Below are 21545 nucleotides of genomic sequence, written 5' to 3' on the forward strand. Positions count from 1 at the left end.
GAGATGCTGGGAATAAATGGGAGCCATAAATGGGGTAGCAGGAGTATTTCCATCCACTGGAAATATGAGGCACTGCTGGAAAGGCAAAGGAGCCCGAGTGGTTGTGTGGTGAGGCTGGGGCAGCTCTGTGGAAGGGACAACCTCACCTAATGGGGAACTGTAACTGGTGACTCAGGACAGTGGCTCTGTTTCTATGGTTAATAAAGAAATACAAATATTTCCTTTGCTTTCCCTTCCCCCAGCACTGGAGGAAACTTCTATTCTCTTTTTAAAAAGTATTTGTACTAAATGTGTTACTTCCTTTCTCCTGGGTGCAAGACCAGGGTGGAACCAAGTTGTCAGTCTTTGAGTAGCTGCTAAAAACTATGGAATGGTCAATAATAAATAATGAACAGATAGCCTGGTGCTGGCACCTGGGGGGAGGGATGATTTTGTTTAGGGTCCAGTTCTCAAGACAGTTTCAAAGCATTTCAAACTGTTTTAGCCTGAAACTTGGCACGTTAGAGAAACGTACTCTTTGTTCAAAAAGTTAATTTGATGTGGGTGCGAGGCCCTACAACCCTGCTGGGTTTTAGTTCCATCAGTCTTCCCACCTGGCCAGGAGGTGCTTGGTGTGTCTTTGCTGAGTTCCAGCAGTTTGAAGCTGCTCCTGCAGCTGCTGGGGTGGATCTCTGAGAGGGTCCCACAGCCCCTCTGCTGCCCCTGGGCTCTGGGAGCAAACCCACATCTCCTGGGGTCTGAACCAGGCTCATCCAAGGCTCTCCCCAGCCCAAGGAGATGTGTCAGGCACTGGAGCAGCAGTGCTGGCCCTGCAGCAGGAGCAGAGTGCTCCTGGCCTCTGCCCATGGCTCCCACTACAGGTGCTGCCCTCCTGCTCTCAGAACTGCTGAGTTTCACTGGGGTGTTCCTACACCACTGCTGGCATTCCTGTTAGAGGAACAGGGTGCAAAATGGTGACAGGCCATGCAGAGGCACCATTTCTTTTTCATGTTAGATGAATGAAATTTCATCAAAATGGAAATATGCTCCAGACACATAATGTTGCAGAAGAAGAATAGATTAATTTTCTTCTGATTTCAGTATCAAGAAACACTTCTGAGTCAGAGGCTTTGCTTAGTGCCAGTGCCTGTGCAGCAATGAAAATTACTCCAGTAATTACTCCCACTTTGCTTGCTCAGTACACAAGTATCTCATGGGAAAAAGCATGGCCAGCTTCTAAGCCAGTCCCAGCTCCTGAAACCTCAGCACAGATGGGACTGGACTAGCCCAGGGTCAGAGGAATTTCACAGGAGCTGACACTATCTCTTCACATCTGTGTGCTGCTTTTCCCACTTTACAACACTCCTGCACACAGCTTCTATGTTTCCCTGCAGTCATTCAGAGATAGAAAACACTTTGTGTTTTAACCCTGGGCTTTGTTCTAGAATACAATTGCTTTCTCACTCCCAAACCTCTTAGGCCTTTCTCTGGGCCAGTTAGGGGATTTGTGGTTGGAAAACTGATGGACTGCTAGTGTGGCCAAGCCCAGGGCAGCTGGCTTCAGGGCTGCAGGAGTCCTTACTGAAATTCCAAGGTGAACCACATGGTATGGGCAGCCTCTAGAAGAGAGATTCATCCCATCCTTTGATCTTCTGCTGGGTCATTCCTATGAGTGACGTGAGGACCAGCTGAAACAGACATCTGCCAGCCATAAATTGGAAATCACATCTTTGACTCAGTGCCCGCTTCTCGTCTCCTGTTCCTCCCCCCATCAGGCACATACCCACATGGGCACACACATGCACACACGATCTCTGCAGTGTCCTGGGGTGTGAAAAACCTCATGGAAACACTTGCAAAATGACTGTGCATGTATTTTTTCTTCTTTACAGAAAGAACTTGGTTAATGGTGCCTCCACCATTAACCAGGAAAAACCTCATCCTGCCACTTTGAGAAGCCTCTGCAATATTTTGCCAGGAGCACAGGTGTGTGCAGCATCTGATGCAGAACTGCACTGCCCAAGGCCTGCAGTGCAGTTCTGAGCTTTGGTTTGATGCTGTATTTGCAGGGAGCCCTGTGGCAGGGAGGAATGATGAATCTGACTCCATGTTCTCAGAAGGCTAATTTATTATTTTATCGTCTATATTATATTAAAGAATACTAAACTAAACTATACTAAAGAATACAGAAAGGGTACTTACAGAAGGCTAAAAAGATAATAATGAAAACTCATGACTCTTGACAGAGTCCCAACACAGCCTGACCATGATTGGCCAATGAGTGAAAACAACTCAGAGCAGAATGCAATGGAACAATCACCTGTGGGTAAACAATCTCCAAACACATTCCAAATGAGCACAGCACAGGAGAAGCAAATGAGATAATTATTGTTTTCCTTTTTCTCTGAGGCTTCTTAGCTTCCCAGGAGAAAAATCCTGGGCAAAGGGGTTTCTCAGAGGATGTGAATGCCACAGTATGAGGCCCAAAGGAGCTATTTTAAACACTTGCAGCTAAGCTGCCATCAGGCAGATGTGACTTCAGGATGGTGTGGTGTGTGCCAATACCACAGTCTTCCACTGATGGTTGAGAAAAGCAACTTAAATAGCTTCAGGTTTTGATGGGAGACTTCACAGGTGGTGAAATGGCCACTTTTGAGTCTGACAACTCACACACCCTTGAAAGTACCAGGGCTTTAAAATCAGCCTTCAGAAAACCACCCTAAACCCAAAAAAGTAGATGGGGACAGCATGGGAAGAAAAAGCAGGAAGGCAGAGCAATATTCATAAGTTGACAGTGCTGAGATGAGCTGCTCTGAGATTGCCTGCTGGATAAATAATCCATATTTGTGTGGTCTTCCCTACATGTCACACCTGAGCACCTGTGTGCTTCATGCTACATGCTGAAACTGCTGAAGCCACCTAAAAACAGAACCAAATTTCAGAGCTGTTTTTCTAAGTCACAACTACAAAATGAATGGCAAAGGAGCAAAAGCAGCAGTGTGATGCCTATTTTTTCACCCATAAAATTGTCAGCTGTCCATAGTTGCTGTTGAGAAGCACCAAGAAGCACATAATCAGGAGCATGAACTACAACATTGTTACTCAAAGCCTGATAAGGTTGGTGTAAAACAGGGGCTGGTTTGGGTGTCTGGGTAAGGCTTCAGGTAGCATTTTATGTAGCTTTGTATTTGAAAAAAGGTCTCATTTTTGGCAGGAAACTGAAACAGTGCCTGTGGCAACAGCATGTTCAAAGAGAAACAAAAATGTGCAAGTCATTTTTGCCCTGCAAAAGGGGAAACTTAAAAATGTTACTTGTGAATGTAGGTGCTACTGTGTACTTCTGGACCCATAATGAGGGGTCTTAGTGGAGCTCTGGGTTTCTGACTCTTCAACCTTCTCTTCCCTTCTCAGGTCTTTGAGATTTCTATTGATCTACCTTCACATCACAAGGCTGGGATTCAAATTACTCAGGCTTTTCTATGTAAGCTCATAACAACACCAAACTGAGAAACAGCCTGCTATTCTCTTCTGGATGCCAAATGAGACAAAAAAAGGAGGCTGTTCACACTTTTTTCACTCTGATTTTCATACCTCTGCTTGAGCAAATCCTCCACATCTTTGCACATCTTCTTCCCCTCCAGCAGCCGCTGAACGAGCACCTCGTAGCCAGTGTGGAAAGTGAACTCCTTGCACTGAAGTCAGAAAGAAAAAGTAATAGCTGTTCAGCACATCAGTTCCTCTTACCTTAATTCTAATTCTTATTTCTTAATTCCTCTTACCCTGTTTCTAAAAAGAAAGGTCAGAGTCAGCCCAGTACCAATGTCAGCCTGTGGGGCAGTGTCTGTGCCACCTGGTCAGTGGTGTTTTCATAGCACAGGCAGACAGGATTTCTGTGTTCTGCTCCTGCTCCTCCTACTGCCTCCCAACAGGATCAGGACAAGCCATTTTCCCACAGGGAGCCTGAGTTAACCAGTACAGAGTGATAATGCTATTGGAAATGTAGTGGTGAATGTTTTCTGAGCTTTATGTTACAGCATTATGGTAAAATCACGGGCTGTGAAACCATAAAGAGAATGAGTGTGTTCCTTCCCTCAAGCAGTTTATCTACAATACAAGCCCTTCCATATGAACTGAATGCAGTTTATACATCCATCCACTGCCCCCTAAGCAGTTACCATTTAATAAATGGGTTACTTTATTGCTTTCCACCACCACTGTGAAGAAGACAGCTGTTGAAGTTTTGGTACTTGGAAAAGATCCTCTGGCAAGCAACTGCTGGGCACTTGAGCTTGTGTCTTTGCTTCCTTGCTGCTGGGGCTGGAGAGGAGCAGGGGAGCTCTGGGGATGAATGGAGGTGGTTGATGGCAGCTCCACCAGGTGACATGCTGCTCACACAGGGGAGATTTGCAGATTTAGGAACAATTTTTTTGGTTCTTCGAGAGCTAGGATAAATTTCTGCAGACAATCCCTGTAAACCTACAGGCTGTAGTAACATTTCCAGTGCTACAGTCCATTGTTAAAGCCATCACCCCTGAAGAAACAGGATCTCAAGCCCAAAACATTAGTTTTCCTAATGTTTCCAAGGGCAATTTACACACACATCACAGGAAGGGATCTTGCTGTGAAATAAATGAGAAGCATCAAGTTTTGCCATTCAGAGAGAAAAGTAGGAAAGGTTCTTGATAATACCCTGGCAATGGACTTAGCACTTCCCCCCTCTCTCTTTTTTTTGAGGACATTCCAATAGCAGAAGGCATCACTGCTGTAAAAAAATTACTATAAATGGCTCCCTCTGCCTGGCAGAAACTCTGATCAGATGCTCCACAACCAGCTCACACCCCCAGCATTTTAATTGTACATTTTCAGATGCAATCAGCTATATCTCATAGCTGTGTACACAGCTTTCTTGTCCCAGAAATGCTGCCCATGAGGTAAGTGACAATATCCTGTGGGTTGGTGTCACCACAGCAGTCAGCCACTGCCACAGGCAACAAAGGCAGTGATAAGCTCACTGTGAAGTTACTCTGCCTTTCTGTTCAATATCTCTCTTTGTTCAGTAAATGCCAAAACTCAACTGGTGCCTTTCCCCACCTCTTTTAAACTGGCACAGTTACACTGAAAGGATGACAAATTCTTTATGTCTGAGAGAATGTTTATTAAATTGCCTAAACACAGAATACAACCCTAACTTGTTATCAACCCAAAACCATGCACAGCAGTGTGCTGGGGCAGCCTGATGGGCTGAGTCCACTGGGAATTTCCCCAGGCCCCTGGAAGCATCACTGCCTGCCAGGCTCCTCTGGGCTTTGCTGGCCCTTGCAGAGAGATTTGGCTCCTAAGGAGAACTCCTACTACAGACACTCATTTAATCTATCTTCATTTTGGGGGCCATCCATCTCAAAATTTGCTTTCTTGTCCTCCTCTGTGTTCCCAAAGAATGTGGAGGCCCTGTTTCAGAAGCAGCAGGGTCAGAAATGAAGAGCAGGACTCAAAGGGAGCAGCTCTGGCTGTGCCCTGAGCAGCTCGTGTCACCTGCAGAGGGACAGGAAACACCACAGCCAGGGTGACACAAATGTGAGCAGCTCTGGTCACTCACCCTGCAGCACTGCTTCTTAATTTCCAACCACAAGGGAGCCATGAGTCACTCAGGCCTCAGCTTACTTGCACAAATGTTTCCCTTTCATTTCAACAGCTCTATTTTTTCACGTGTTGTACAACTGCAGCCTCTCTCAGCCTCTCCTTGCATCCAAACAAACCTCCTCTGCCCTTTCCTGACATTCTGCTTTGTCATCATTGATTCCCATGTGTTGTTATAGCACCTGTTCAAGGCTGAATAAATCCCTGTTGGACAAGGATGATGCTTTACCACTCCAGTAAAGACCAAGTGATGCTTTGAACCATGGCATTAATGTCAGCTCTCAAAGAAACACTTTTGATCCATCAGAGGATTGTATTTGCCTTCTTTCACTATCAAATCATAGCAGTGGCACTTAAATGAGCTATGATCTACAGATATACCTGCAATTCTCCCCTCTCCTGGTATTTTATTCAACAAGGTCTCAGAGTATATTGGATTTTTTCACTACTGATCTCTTACTCCCATTTTGTACTTTGAAACTTTGATTTTTATCTGTGTTCTGTTACCCCACGCTTGAAGGTTATCAGATACCTCCTGTACAATATTTCATTCTACCTCTTTGTTTCAAGCACAGCTATTTCCAGCCCATTCTTCAGGTCTTATGGCAGGATCCAGCACCTCCCCCAGATCAGTCTCTTTGCCCATTTTAGAGTTCTTCCCCTGCTCTGTCTGTTCAGTCCTGTTTTGTTTTTATCTAGTGTCTTAAGGATTTCCTGTGCAGCACCATAACTGACCCCACATTTTCTTTGTCAAGACAATCAGACAGCAAGATTGGATCTCATTAAACAACTGTCTAGCCTTGCTAAGCTGTCTCGCCTCTATTCTATTTTCCATTTACCATTTTGTGTTATAATTAGCACTCTCATTGAGTGGTTTTGCAAAAGCTGTTAAGCTGCACTAGTCAGGCAGTGCTTGGTACTTCTCAGAAAGGATTTTGTTATGATTCTAAGAACTAATGAATACTCAAAGAACTATTTTGTATTTTTTAGAAATTAGAAAAATGCTTTAATTAGATAGTAAATATAGGCATTAAATGTGTAAAACCTCATTTGCTTATACTAAAATCTAGTTGGTTGGAAGAGAGTGATTTGACTCACCACCAGTAATTTCTCTCATGGCCAATAAAGGGATTCTGCTTAGTCAAAGCGTGTGTGGCTGTGAAAGAGGATTTAATCCTTGTTGCTAAAAAAGATTAGTTATTCCTTGTTGTCCAACAGGCCTATAATTACCAACAAGAAAGTGCTTGAGAGGGATTTCAGTGTTGTGAGCAGAGTTGTGTTGTCCTGAAATTCACCCCCTAACTCTGCATGTGTGCTCTGCTCTCTGTCTGGGGATTTTCTTCTTGTTTTCTTCCTGGAAATCCCCAGTAAAGGAGGGGCAGCCTTTCCTCCCCTCTGCCCAGTGATAGAAGTTGCTTCCCTCCAGTGCAACGAGCAGCACTGTTCCTTCAGAGACAAAAGAAATGTGGAGAGGATTATAGGACGGAAACCCTATAAAATACCCTATAAACCCCTGTAAATTACAACTCCTGTGCTGTAGTTTAAGCAGAACAGTTTTTCCCAGAACACTTGAAAGGAGGCATGGAAGCCTGCAAGCAGAGTTGATGACAGTGAGCACACTGGGATACCCATTCTTCTTTCCACTTCTTTTTCCTTCTGAGGATGAACAATGCTGCTCCCTCCCATCAGCATTTTCTGTGAGATCTGTGCCTTGGGACTGTGCCCTGTCCCTCCTGGTAGAGGTTTTTCCATGGGTAACCACCCAGGCAAATGCTGGGAGTTAACTGTGGCAGAGATTATTTTCTGAGCTGGTTCCTGCAGCCATCAAGGAGAGGCTCTGAGGATTTTGCTGCAAGGGAAGGCTGGCAGTGTCAGTTCCCTGCCCAGAGGGTAGGAAGCACCAGGATTGCTGGGGGGTGACAGAATTGCTTCTTCTGGTGGCACCAAGCTGAGTAATCTTGTGTCTTTTACTCCCTAAGGATCAGCCTTATTCCAGAACATTCCTTTGAGCCTCGTGCTGCTGGGTGCTCAGAGGGAACTGCATGCAAGGCTTTTTGAAGTACAAGAGTTTACATTTTGAAGTGAAAAGGCTCCTATTGTAATAATATCAAGGAGGAAAGCCTAAAATGCTGTGCTCATTACTGAAGCAGCTCTCAGTAGCTTTTCCAATGGACTGAACTGAAGCAAAATGATCCAAACTCAGGTACAAAGTACTCATGGCACACCCTGCATGTCCAGCTGGTGATGGTCTGAAGCAAAACCAACCAAACCCATGCACAAAGCACTCATGGCACACCCTGCACGTCCAGCTGGTGATGGTCACAGTGACATGAGCTCATCAGGCCATTGTGGCCATGGTGAGGCAACTCTGGGCTTTTCTGTTATGGCTGCTCTCCTTGGAGCATTCCTAACCATGCTGGCACCTGCCTTGCCCACCCAGGGCTTTGTTCAGAGGTGTTTTACACAGCCCAGCTCAGAGCTCTCCCTGCTCCTGCAGGATGAGCCAGCTTGGCAGCACCTCAGCATCTCCCCAGGGCAGCCTGAGCTGCTGAGGCTGTGTGTCCTGTCTGGGGAGTGCCAGGCTCCACCTGGGCTTGCTGCAGGGCGCTGGGAGCTCTGCCTCTCAGCAGGAAAGGGCTCATCCCAGCACCTCCAGCTGCAGCACCTGCTCAGCTGCTTCCTGTAGGGAACCAGGAGGTGAGGGACAGTAACCCCAGGGTACAGCTGGGCAGTGGCACCCCCCTGATGGGCAGGAAGGGCTGGAATAGGAAAATCTCCACAGCAGACACTGGGTGCATTGCTCAGTACCCAGCAGGACAGTGCTGAGCTGTTGTGGTGCTAAACAGAGCAGAATCCACCCCCAGTACCTGCTCTGCCTCTCTGGGGGGCTGGCACGAGCAATGACAGCCACAGCAGAGCTCTCAGGGCTTCCTTCAGCCTAATCTGCCCTCATTTAGGAATTATTTGAAATGTATTATCTGCTAATATTAAAAAAAAAAGTCTTTTAAACCCCCTCCACTTTCTCCTACGTTTCAAAGTATTTAGTTATTAAAGTTCATTCCTCTTCTTGGTTCCTAATGATATTTTTCCAAAGCTTGTATCAGAAGTGTTCTCACATGGTTGTGGACTGAAAGTGCTAAATGCTGCTACCTGATCCAAATAAACTATTAGTACAGAATTTTCAAAGAGAAAAATAACTGAATCTTTTATGGGTATGTTTGGAATTTTTCTCTAAATCAAAATGGTTTTGCATTCGTATCTTCTTTAGTTGTAACAGTTTTAGTAAAATAAAAACTTCAGATCCACTTTTCCAGAGTTTAAAAAGGAAATAACTACTGGTGTGAGGAGGAAGTTTAGAGAGAACAGGGCACAGTGAAGTTTTGAACAAGCATCATTTTGACAATATCTTTTTCAACTGTCAGAAAGAAATCCTTTCTATCTACAGTGGTATCACACATGATATCTCAGTCCTGGACTGAAAGTAAGTTGTTCTGACTGAGTTAAATCAATTAATTGTATTCTTGCATCATACCACTGGGTACTGACCCTGAGTGTTTCAAATCTTGTTCCCTTGATCTGCCAGTCTCCTTGTCAAGCTCTGCCAAGGGTTCTGTACGTGTAGAGCAGCAGCAAACAGACCTAAACATGACTTAGAATCTCCAAGTACCTTGGGCTGGGTATTTCCTGTCATGGCATGGCCTTTCACTGTAATTCAATCACTTGTTTTATGTTTGGTGGTTTTCCCCTGGTATACTTTAAAATTTCCTAGTGTTTTTAGAAATATGCTCCTGATACAAAGTGTTTTGGGAAGTTTCCTGCTGCCTTTGTGCACGTGCTCACCTGGAATGAACAGGACAGCAGTGAGCACAGTGCTGTGTGTGTGCTGCAGTCCCCAGTGCAGCTCTTATCTCGGTGTGCCCTGCTGTGATACGAGCTGCTTTGCTGCTGCTTCCTGTTCCTGTTCCTCTTCCAGGTCTGCCTCCCAGCTCTGCTGCACCACAGGGGCACTCAAAGAGCCCTTTGCAAAACCAACCCCAGCTTTGCAGCCTGGCCCTCCTCTGCCTGGACCCAGCAGCTGAAAGGGCAGCTCAGCATCCCCACTCTGAGCTGAGCTCACTCGTGGGGGAAGGTCACCATGCCCAGAACAGAGCGGGGTCACATCGGAAACCTCTGACCAAAACCTTCTCCCCTGACCAGTGCTGGTGTGATATGAGGCCTTTTTCACACATGGCCATGTCATAATCAACTGCTTAGTGGGTTTAAAAGCATTTGCTCATACTGTACTGTGTAAGAGTTCCTTCTTCCTACTGGCTGAAATCAGTTGGAATGGATGGGAATGTGATGGGTGCTTGCGCTTTCCAAGACTGACTGCAGAATTTATATGAGCTTAAAAAAATCTATTTTTTTAAAGTATTAATTTTTTTTCCCCCACATAAGCAGAAAAAGCAAGGAAGAGTAGGTGGGTTGAAGCTGGCTGTACAAGATTTCTGTCACTTCTTGTAAATTCACTCTTTGTGTATCAGAAACATAAATGTTTGCTCAGGATGTAGGCAGGGGCATTTCGGTGATAATTCCACAAGTTGACTTGGGCATTTTCCACAGCTTGAGCTTAGTTTGCAGTTTTGCTGCAGTCTGTTACCTAAATCTGACATGCCGTACCTTTCATGGGCAGCAAATGGTATTTATTGTCAGAAAATAGCAGAGAGGTGAACCTTGAATGGGACCTTCAAAAATTAAAGGGAAAACCACTGCCTCTGCAGCATTCCAATTGCTGGGCTGCTGGGCTGCCTCTGCCACTCCTCCTGCAGGGAGATTCTCACCAGACTTCCACCCTGCAGCAGCCAGGATGGTCAGAGGTAAAACTGAAATTGAGATCCACAAACTACACAGGAGCAGTGCAAGTGACACTGAGCAGAACAGTAACTCCCCAGTGGTCTTTTGCTCTTGACCCTGTGGGTTTTCTCTGAGAAGGAAATGGTCGATTTCAAGTTCTGCTGACATAGGAATTTGCTCCTCAGCTTCCTGAGCCCTTGCCTGTAGCCACATTTCTCTTCACAGGGAAAAGCAAGGCACAATTCTTCCCAAGAGTATTTCTGGGTTTCACATTCTCTGAACCTCAGAGAAAGGAAAAACAATTCTTATCATTTGCTGTGCCTGTGTTTGTGCCAAAGTAGAATGCAATATGGTGATTGTTTACCCAAGGTGATGGGGTTTTGTTTCCTTGGCCTTCCAGGGCCAAATGTGTGTGTGTGGGTGTGTGTGTGTGTGGGTGTGTGTGTGTGGGTGTGTGTGTGTGGACTGTTGGTCATGAGATTCTGGGCAGTTGTGTGCAGACTTGAGTGCTTGGCAGATTCAATTTAGATGTAATCTAATATAGTGTAATATAGAATAGAATAATATAGTATAATAAAGTAATTAATTAGCCTTCTGATATCATTCCCTCCTTGATCAGGGCTGTCCTGCAAATACTCTACTCACCCTCCTCCCTGGCATCCTGGACTGCTCATGTGTTATGTATTAGGCATTCTTACAGTCACAGCATATTGTTTGGCTCTCTTCATGTTTTAATGCCCCACCCCCCCGATTGCACAGATCCAAAGTGATGGCTGCACAAGAGCCTGCCTCACTTTTGCAGGTGGTTTGCTGGCTGGCAGACTCATGGCACACAGGGAACAGCCTTGGAAAGTCTCAATTCCAGTCTACTAAAAGGACTCTGCTTGTGCTTATTACCTCTGTTTTATGTTGTCTTCTTAATAATTTGATTAAACATTGTTCTGAGTGCAGTTCAGAGCCCCAGTGCTCCTGTGCTAGCAGAAGGAGAAAGGAGCCAGCAGACAGATATGCATCACAAGAAAAACCATGACAGAAAACTAGGCATCCATTCAGGAAATCCATATAGAACAAACTTCTGGAACACCTCTGTGATGGGGATAATAAGAAATGGGACAGGAGGCAGCAGAATCCCTCACCAGTTTTTAATGGGAGCTTGATGTGGTTACATGACACAGGTTTGAGGTGGCAGCATCCCTTTGTATTTTCTCCATATGACTTCAGACAGCAGCTAAATCCATAAATTAAAGTGGCTTCTCCTTGGGAGCCAACAGAGAGGCCCAAGCGAGGATTTGCATCTGTCTTTCAGAAGGCACAGCACTGTTGCCATGGTCCTTCTGAAACATGACAGATAAACCTGTCAATGGTAAGATCAGATGTTCCTCCAGTCTCCTACTGAGCAACATTACCTTCACAAGAGAAACTGGAAGAAAAATGAGGAGAAATAGAATCTTACAAGTAGAGGATACTTCTGTTTTACACAAAATAATGGTCTGAGATTACTTTTGTTTCTATTCCTCTTTGGTTCATCCACTTCCAGTTTCCTTCTCTGTTATAAGAGGTCTCCTCACCTTCTACAAGCACTGTGAGCTCAGTCCCAGACCACGGTGAGTGAAACTGAAACAGCCCTGACTTGCTCAAGCACACAGATAACTGTCCACCAGGTCTTACAGAGCCACTGGAACCAGACCTGCTTAGTTAGTACATTAATTTATTTAAAAAATCTATTTGTCTTCCTCCTCCTTGTCTTAAAATGCTTAGAATTGTTTCCTGTCAATTCTGAAAAAGGCACTTCATAAAAGTCACTGCTGAACCTATGCTCCCTTTGTTACTGGTCACCTGGCACATGGGGAAGGGTAAAACTTCAAGAAATATTCCCAGAGTCTTGCTATAGAAGGGGAATGAATCAAAGATTGACTTCACTTCTTAGTAAAGATTATTTCAATATCTACATGTTACCAATTCCATTTCACAAGAGATCTTTGCCACCTAAATGACAATTTTCAACATATCCTATTACTCAACATGATGCAACATTCTTACACTCCATTAGTGTCTGATTGAGACACCCCTGCCACAGCTCCACACCACCTCCCATGTGCTGCCTGTACAGGGAACGGGGATTGCATTTGAATCTCTTTCTCCAGCTGCTTTATGTGGGGCTGAACCTGGTGGCACGAGGACTCCAGGCTGCAGGCAGTGGCTGTGGGCAGGGAAAGCTCCAGTTCTTGTTCCAGAGTGCCTTCCCCTGCAGAGCTACCAGAACCACAGGGCTTTAGGAGACTCTTCTCCTCCTCCTCCTCCTCCTCTCTGCTTAGCAAATGCACCTTCATTCTCCATCTCCAGAGAAAGCCTTTACCAGGTGAGAAGTTTTTCATCAAAGCCCAGCTTCATCTTCCAAAACAGCACCCCTACTTCCAGTAAAGCTGTGTTTCCCCCAAAAAAAGATTCTATCAGAAACCCACATCCTAACCAAATGTTCATCCAGGCTCTTGCAATGGCAGGGCCCTCCTTTCCTTCTCCTGGTGCTCCTGGGGCTCTTTGTCAGTCCTGGTTTGTTCATAACCCTTCAGTAATTACAGCACCTACTGCAAGGAGCATCAAGTGATGAGACTCACACCTCAGAGCTGCTGACCACCTATTTTCCTTTTTTGTCTTTGTCCCCACCCTTTATTTTTATTTTTCTTTCATATTAGGAATGCATTAGGCCTGGACAAATTGAGAGCAGCACAAAATAGCTTCTGGATTTGAAAAGCTCATACATTAAAGGAAAAAAAGCTTGTGTTTATTTATTCATTTGCTCTGAATGGAACCACAGGAGTTGGTATCTCTAAGCTAGCCTGAGCTGGTACATTTTCACTTAATTCCAAGACTGTTACCTTTCATTTCAAGCAAAGATAAAGTTGCATGAGGAGCTATGGAACTTTTCAGTTCCTCAGTCTTGTTCAGTGACATTTTCCCACCACTTTAAAGAAGTACTAAACTCTATGTACAGTGAGGGAATAATTCTCTGGGGAACTGAAAAGCTATTGGGATCCAGATGTGTATTTTCAATGTGGGCTTTTTTCTTCACCTTGACACCCTGAGCAAGGTTGAGTGATCTCCATGCAGAGCTGTTCCCCTAGCCCTCACCTCATCTCAGCCCCAAATCCCCAAACTCCTACTGAACAACACAGCAAGCTTTGTACAATATTGAACTCTGGCTGCTGAGAAAAGTTTTATTACAAAACCTAGATTAAACTGGAGATGAAACCAGTGTTTTCTGTGCTAAATTCCCACTGGAAAATGAAATCAGATAAAGGTCTTCTTGAGCTAAAGGAGCTGAAATATAACCAAGCAGCCTGACTTGCCTTCCATACAAGTATGCAATGAGTGCTACTGGATTGAAATTCCAAGTGTTCCCTTGTGCCTAGGAAGCAGCCCAAGTTCAGTGTCTGCAGTCAGTGAAGAAAGAGAGGCAGCTCTGCAGGAGTGGCAGGAGTGTCAGCCCAGACAGAGGAAAGGGACAGGCTGTGAATCACCCAGTCCTGTTGAAATGAGATTCCTAGGGACACTCTGAGATTCACCCTGGAGAAGCTGTGGCGGGAGGAGAGGCTGAGGGGTGGCACTGCTCAGCATGCAGAAAGGGGCTCACTGTGTTTAAATTCCTGTGGGAGGCAGCAGGGGAGATGGAGCCAGTGCAGGGGCACTCAGTGACAGGGGAAGAGGAAACGAGCACCTGTGGAAATTCAAGAAGTCCTGTTTAAGCACAGGAAGGTTTTTGCTGAGAGGTTGTAGGGGGATACAGCATGGGTAAATGAAGGTGGTATAGAATGTAATCTTATCCCCCAACAAATTGCAGCTGGACCAATTACTAAAGATTAGGAGCAGGCCTGATGTTAACAGGCCACACCTGTAGCCAATAAGAGCAGTGGTATAAAAGAGTGGATTGGTGGGATCTGCAGTCAGATGGCTGCTGCAAGGACCATGAACAGTCACTGCTTAGAGGAGCTGCCTGTGGGGACATTGAGGAGGTATGAAACTCTGGTGATATGGAATCCTTGCACTATAATACTATAATGATAATAGATCTCTTGATATATAAGATAACAGGAGGTGGTGAGACACAGTGTCAGTTTGCCCAGAGAAGCTGTGGAGTCTCCACCTGTGGAGATGCTCAGAGCTCTGCTGTGACTGGCCCTGTGCTGGGTGAGGTGAGGCTGGAGATGCCCAGAGGCCCCTTTCAGCCTTGGCCACTCTGTGACTCTGCCTCAGAAAATGCACTCAGTGGGCTGCTCTAACAGGCCACAGGATACCCTCTGATCTCTGAGTGAGGCTCCATTTCAAGGTAGGTGTGACAAACACTCTTTAAGTGGTGGTGGTTAGATGTAGCTGTGTACATGCGGGCAGAGTCCATGACTCACCTATTCCATATTTAAAATACAGACTCATGGCACACTTAAAATTGGCAGAAATAAGAATCCTCCCCTTCCCTGAGCCTAAGTAAAATCAACCAACTTTTGCAGAGCAGAATGGATCAAAACAAACCAGATACAGCTGTGTAAAAATATTAATGAAGTTGTCACAGTGACTTAATTCATCAATCAACCAATTTTAATATTCAAACCTCTCAGTTGTAACTTGGTCATCAGAAAATTATAATAAAGTGTACTTAACTGTCTAATTATTTCAGTCATTGACCCAAAATGAACTCTCTGTTAGTCCATTCATCTAGCGTTAGTTCATTTGAGCTTCATTTTAGCTGTTGTGCTGCTCAGAAGTGACTTGTGAAGCACCAGTGTTTCCATAGCCACAATGACTGCTCAGGTTTTCTGCTTGTAATTTCTTCTGGTTTCAATGACTGTTGTGATTGCTCCCCCTCCACCCTCCACGGGTTCTCATTGCCTCAGGGAGCCAATGTCCCTGAGCAGCTGGGGAAATGGAGGAAGAACTTGCATGTAAAAAAAAGAGTAGAGCAGCCTCTTCTGTGGAGATGAAGTCGACTTTACAACAAACACAGACATCAGCTGGGCAACCAGACCAACTTTTCCAAGCTGGTTCCCCCTTTATTCCCCGTTTCCACACATCCTGCAGCAATGAGTTGGCCTGGATGTGACCAGCACTGTGACCACACTTCTGGAGCGCAGGGAGTGCAGGGCCATGCCTGTGCCTCTGGAGCTCAGGGAGTGCAGGGCCATGCCTGTGCCTCTGGAGCTCAGGGAGTGCAGGGCCATGCCTGTGCCTCTGGAGCTCAGGGAGTGCAGGACATGCTGACAGCAGATCCCACCTGTGTGCTGTTGTGCCGGGAGCTGATTTATCTTAACCTGCCTTGTGTCAGTAGGGTCAGATGCAACTGGTGCCATGCCATTCAAATCAAACTGGGTGGGACCCTCTTGCAAAGCAGGGGTGCCAGGCTGGAAGGCTTGCCAGCCTCATCCCTGCCTGCCCAAGCTCAGCCTCAGGGTGCTGGGCTGGTGGAGCCTCCCCAGCTCCAGTTCCTCCCAACAAACCTGCCCAGTATCACTTCCTCCTCACATACCTGCTGCAAACAATGGGCCCTGCAAAGCTCAGCCTCTACAGGAAAGCAGGGCAGCTCCTGCTATAAAAACACTTCCCATATTGAGTAAAACAATTGATGCTGTATTTCTTCAGCATGTTGCCTAATAAGTTTAGGAAATAGCTTTACTGTGACTTTTATCACCAAAGACCTCTCGTTCCACAGTTAAGAGTCTCATCAGAAGCTAAATTATTTGTGAAGCTAATTACATCTTTTTTGCATATATAACAGACCATTGTGTGAAAAAGCTACAGTGGGAGTTGAGAGGCTCATCTAGGAAGTCAGCTTCACACTGAATCTGAGGTTGAACATGGCCTGAAGTCAAAGCCAGAGACACTGAGCATCTTTGTAAGGGTCCCTGCTCCTGGAGCACTCCCATGGCTCCCACTGCAGTGTCTGACCACAGCCACAGCTCCACAGGCAGGGATATGAAAGGAGCAGCCCACAGCAGGGCAGCAAATCCCCCCAGCTCATGTTCAAGGCCTGCTTCATGTTTGCTGGCCTGCATCTCCCCCACACTTTTATGTGTGAGCTGTGAGAATTCACAAGCCCCAAGCTCATCCCACAGCTGAGAAGGAGCAAGCATTTCACACTTCAAGCACTTATTTTTAAATCCTAAGTACCTTAGGAGCCCATGACACATTTTCAGAATTGACTGGGCTGCTTGAGTTTGATTCAAAGTTGTATGAAGGAACAGATTTGCTCCCACTCAACTCTGGGCACTTTGGAGCCTGCCCCAAAACCAACCAGCTCCTCTGGAAGTTTCCCTCATTCCCTGTTCCCAGGTGGGTATGGCAAAGCAGGAAGTGGTGCCAGTACCTTCCTATCTCTTGGCCAGAATTGGGTGCATTTCAGGGGCTGCAGCTGCAGGTTTGAGCAGCAGGTTGGAGGGAGAAGGAAAAGGCAATGACAGAAATTGCAAAGGAAAAGCAACAATGAGTGTGAGACCAGAGAATGAGACTCAGAAGGCCACTCTGTGACTGAGGGGGAAAGATTTTCTGGGATAGTGGTTTTTGTAACAAACAAAATTACTGTTGCTCTGCCTGCTAACATAACCCCATTAACATGGAACATGCTGGTGCCACACACACACTCCCCTTTTGCATGGGAATTTCCTCACCTGTCTCATGTAATGCTAGAGAAGACAGGTAACATCTGCCAGGCTTGTACAGCAGCCCAGCAGAATATAAATCCATCAGCAACTGCCCTGCACTGGCTATCAAACCCCATCTGAATTTCCATCTCATTAACATTTTCCAAAAAATAATATCAGAGGATAGAAAACTTCTGCTAAGAAGCACATTTTAGTGCAGACTTTGAGCAACTGTCCCTTAAACCATTACAGTGTGGAGTATATAGAAATAAAAAGTGTAATTTAAAAATACACAGGTTTTTTGCTCGGGCCATGCTACAAAGAAAATAAAAATGAACTAAGTGTGGAAGTTTTAGTATAGGACTATCACTGCTACACTTAGTTGGAAAAGAGAGGATAAAATTTAATGAGGAAAAAGTTGCATTTTCCTGGAAGACAGTTCTGTGAACAGGGTGAACTTTGGGGAGGGATTCTCTGCTAGCTGGGGAAGATCTCCTGCTTTTAGGGTTTCTTTCCATATTTGACATTGAGGCAGGTCCTGAGGAACTCCCTGCTTACCCAAAAGTTCCCTGCTGGTGGAGCAGGGGGCAGTGGCTCAGGGACAGCTCGGCAGGGTGAGGCACAGGGAGGGTGCAGCGATCAGAGCTCAGGGCTCTGTGCTCAGGCGCCCACCAGGGCCAAAAACCTTCTGGGTGTCCATCAGAGAGCTTCTGTCCACTGTACAGACCAAATACAGGAGATCATTGCTCGCTGAAGCAAACCACATGAATACATTTTCCTCTCACAACAGAACCTTATGAATGCAGAAATATTTGCTGATCTTGTGATCTGGGGGGCATGCTGCATGCTTGTGCTGTGTTGTGCAATATCCTGTAAGTTTTCACTTTTAAAGACTCACTGGATAGCTATAGCTTCTATCCTGCAAGCTGATAGATTTTTGCCCTCCTAATCAAGCTGAGCAGTACATTTCCAGCCAAAAAATACGAAATCCAAAGATGCTTTCCTTTAAATAAGGTGTTAGCTTCAAAGCTAAGCAAGGATTTGAGTCATGGTAATGTGACTAAGCACAGGGCAGAAGTTTAGGGAAGAAGAGCCATGAAGAACCAGCCTGGCCAGATTGTCAGCTGGCATTAATCACCCTCACACTACGGCCATAGCTTAATTGATTCTCCCTGAAGACCACGGCATTGAAAAGTAACTACAGCAAAAGTCCCAGCTCTAAAAGTCAGGTGGATTGTTTTCCTGGGAAGCTCAGCAATGCAAGAGCTGGAGCTCCCAGGGCAGCCCTGGCCCCCAGCTGTCCCACCCTGTGCAGTCAGAGGGTGCAGAAATGAGGAGAATCTCACATAGGTGTGGTCATGCACAGTTAGTCCCAACATCAACAGCGACTTTCGTATTTCCTCATTGTATTTTTATTCTTTTTAACTGTTTAAATCTAGCCTTGCAGTGGGGGTGGGGAGGGCTTCCTGGAAGTGCCCAGAAGATGGGAGTTCACTGAAATGTGTTTTTGCCTCTGCCCTTCTGTTTTCTACCAAGAGAGGGTTTACCCTGAAGTGTGGGTGGAGAGAAGAGAGCACAAACAGAAAGAACAGCCAGGCAATGGCAGAAAGAATTCATGTAGCTTAATGTCTTTCTTTGAGTCAGTCCTTGATGCTGGATAACTGATTGCCCAGAAAAGGGGCAACCACATAACATCCTGTTTACTCAACTTGTGCAATGATAGAATTTTGATTTTGAACTTTCATTCTCCAATTGCAAGAGAAACTCAGATTATCACAGAGAAATTACTAAAGTCCTTTTACCTTGTAACTGCAGGGAAAGAGCTTGCAAACAGGAGACCAAAAGGATTCTCAAACGAAAGTTAAATAACTGGTATGAAGCAGATCTCCTTGTTTCAGTATTTGCTGGTTTTAGCTGTGAGGGTTTGGGCTGAGCTGTGGAGTGTCACTGCTGGTCCTTTCTGACCTGTGCTGCCTCACAGCTCCTGGGCTCTGCATGCCTGGGAATGCTGGTGGGAGTCTGCAGGGAGCTGAGCAGGAGCATTGTGCTCACAGCTGCTGGCTCTGCTCTTCACCAAACAGGAGGGAACTCAGCCTATAATTAACAACAGTTCACCTGGGAGCCACTTGTAGAGCTAAGGACACTCACGGCAAGCAGGTTTTTAGCACTGGGACACAGACAAATCCATGTCCCTTTCAAAAGAGGCTTCTGGCCCTAGCACAGGAACTGGGAATGTCAGTGGTTTTATGGGGACTGGATATAGTCTTTACACTGCATCCTTCTGCCCAGGATCAAACACACCACTAAACACCATGTTTTTGCTTGGAGACAAGTTTGGACTTTTACTAAACTAAATTGAGAACATAGAACAGCATTAAATTAGTTTTAAACTATATATAGAACCAAGTTGGATTTTTTAAAAATTTAAAAATACAGATACATTGAATATAGGAAACACATAGTAAATGCTGACTTACCCAAAAAGCATCTTTAAACTGCAGCTGGGTCATTATTATTGCTCTGTGGAGGGGTAGGAATCCTCCAGCAAGTCCTTTGTGGGGTGAGAGTGGCAGCAGGCAGAGCTCTGAGCCTTGTCACTGCAGCCCAGCCCAAGCAGAGTGTGCAGCACATCCACAGACCTGTCCCTCCTGAGGCCAGGCTGGTGCCAATAGCATGGGGCTGTCCCAGGCAGCTCAGAGAAATGACCTGTGGCTGTGAGGGACAGAGGCCAAAAGAGCTGTGGCTCACACACACAGACAGGCTCAGCACCCGCACCCCAAACCTGTTTCTCTTCTGGTAAACAGTTAATATTGAAATGAGGAAGCAAGGAGATGTCAAATGGTGTCAGGCTGCTCCTTGCCATGGGTGTGTGTGAGCGGACAGGAAAAAAATAGAGGGGAAAAAAAAAGGCACTAAGTTCAGCAATATGATTTGATCAGCTGCAGGAAGAGAGAGGACAATTACAGTGCAGAAGAAACCAGCACAATACAAAGAGACAAGCTCTTCTCTAATGCTGTGGTCTTGCAAAGAAAAAGAAGCAAAAGAAACATGGGTGCCCCATTTCTGCAGCACCTTCTGGGGCTGGCAGAAGCCCATGCACATGGGAAGCTTAGCTCAAAGCTGCATTTTGCAGCTGGAAAGGCTTTTCAGGACTCAGGTTAAATTAAGAACCTGAGAATTGTGCAGGTGTCTGCACACATTTAGATACCTGGATGTCGATGTAGAGAACAGTCCTGATTTGCATGCCCTCACATAAATGTTCATATGAATATGCAAGATATGTGGAATTTAGAAGTAAAACCCAAAGTCTTGAAAAAGAAGAGAGCTAAGAGTTTGTTAGCACCAGGACCTGAGTGCAGCCTCACAGACCAGTGAAGGAGCAGACCACACTCAGCACACTGCTGACACCAGGTATTGCAGGCAGCTCCTCAAATCAGCTCCTCCAGTTCTTATAACACAGCTGCAAATACCTGAGCACAGGGTAACACTTCTAAAGCTTCCCTGAAACCCTCTCCAAAGCACCTGCCCTCCAGGTGAGGTTGCCTCTGTTCACCTCCTTAGGATGTTTTAAGCATTCTTAAATACTCACCTGCATTTTTGGGGTGTAGGAAAAGAAAAGAAAAATAGTCCTGTGGTGGTTGCCTGTGTGAAAGCTGTCTGTCCCCACCAAGAACACATCAGGACTGACTGATTTCCAACTGACTGACTGACACTGCTCTGGGTGCTGCTGTCCCCTGCTGCTCCCAGCAGCAGCCCTGGGCAGATAATTTCCAAGTGAGGAACTCTTGCAGCTTCCCTGGGCTCCAGCAGGACTCAGGGCTCTGCTCAGAGAGCTCTGCAGCAGCTGGGGGCTGCAGTTCCCCCATCTCGTTCCATGGGCAATCTGTAGCTGCTGTTTAAAAGAATTTGCAATGTCCCTTCCTGATGGTCTGAGGAAGACAGGGAATGTGCAGGGACTTAGTGAGGGAAAATGAAGTGCAAGCAGAGGCGGGCAGACGAGAGTCTGCAGGGTCAGAGGTGTAGCAGGAAGAAAGCGTCATTGCATGGGAGTGGGAGAAGAAATGTGAGGATTCACTTGCTTTCTTCCAGAAGGAAAAATTCCTTGAAAAAATGTATTTTGAGGGCATGGGCACTAGTCATACTTGATCTGTATCCAAAAAGAAAAGGATCTTTTTAGAGTGTTTTATCTCAGTCCTTCCAAACTCAAATGTTTCCTGTTACTATTTCCAAGTTACAGCTGTGTTTTGAAACCATCTTTGCTGCTGTTTGGGTTCATAAAAATAAACTGAGTGTGTTTTAGCCCTCTAAAATGTTACGCTACTTTCCTGTTATTTTTAGTTTGGCCTCCAGCCACAAAGCCAATTATTTGACTGAACCTCACACTGGGCTGAGCCTGCATCCATCCCACCCAAGAGCTCTGGTGCAGCACAGTCACCTCCCAGCAGCTCCCAGCTCTCTCTCTCCAACACC

At 45.7% G+C, this 21545-nt stretch overlaps 1 protein-coding gene across 1 annotated transcript in view; it reads right to left on the bottom strand.

Moving 5' to 3' along the window:
• Positions 1-19823, bottom strand: part of PSTPIP1 (proline-serine-threonine phosphatase interacting protein 1) — a 48941-nt gene extending 29118 nt beyond the window's left edge. The window contains exons 1-2 of the mRNA XM_058811385.1: positions 19553-19823; positions 3571-3671 (exon numbers count right to left, since the gene is read on the bottom strand). Of these exons, the coding sequence (XP_058667368.1) occupies positions 3571-3671; positions 19553-19585 (134 nt within the window). The 5' untranslated portion in view covers positions 19586-19823. The remainder of the gene's footprint in view (positions 1-3570; positions 3672-19552) is intronic.
• Between the last annotated feature and the right edge of the window lie 1722 nt (positions 19824-21545).

This window comes from Ammospiza caudacuta, chromosome 10 (assembly GCF_027887145.1).
Source record: "Ammospiza caudacuta isolate bAmmCau1 chromosome 10, bAmmCau1.pri, whole genome shotgun sequence".
Taxonomy (NCBI): Eukaryota; Metazoa; Chordata; class Aves; order Passeriformes; family Passerellidae; genus Ammospiza; species Ammospiza caudacuta.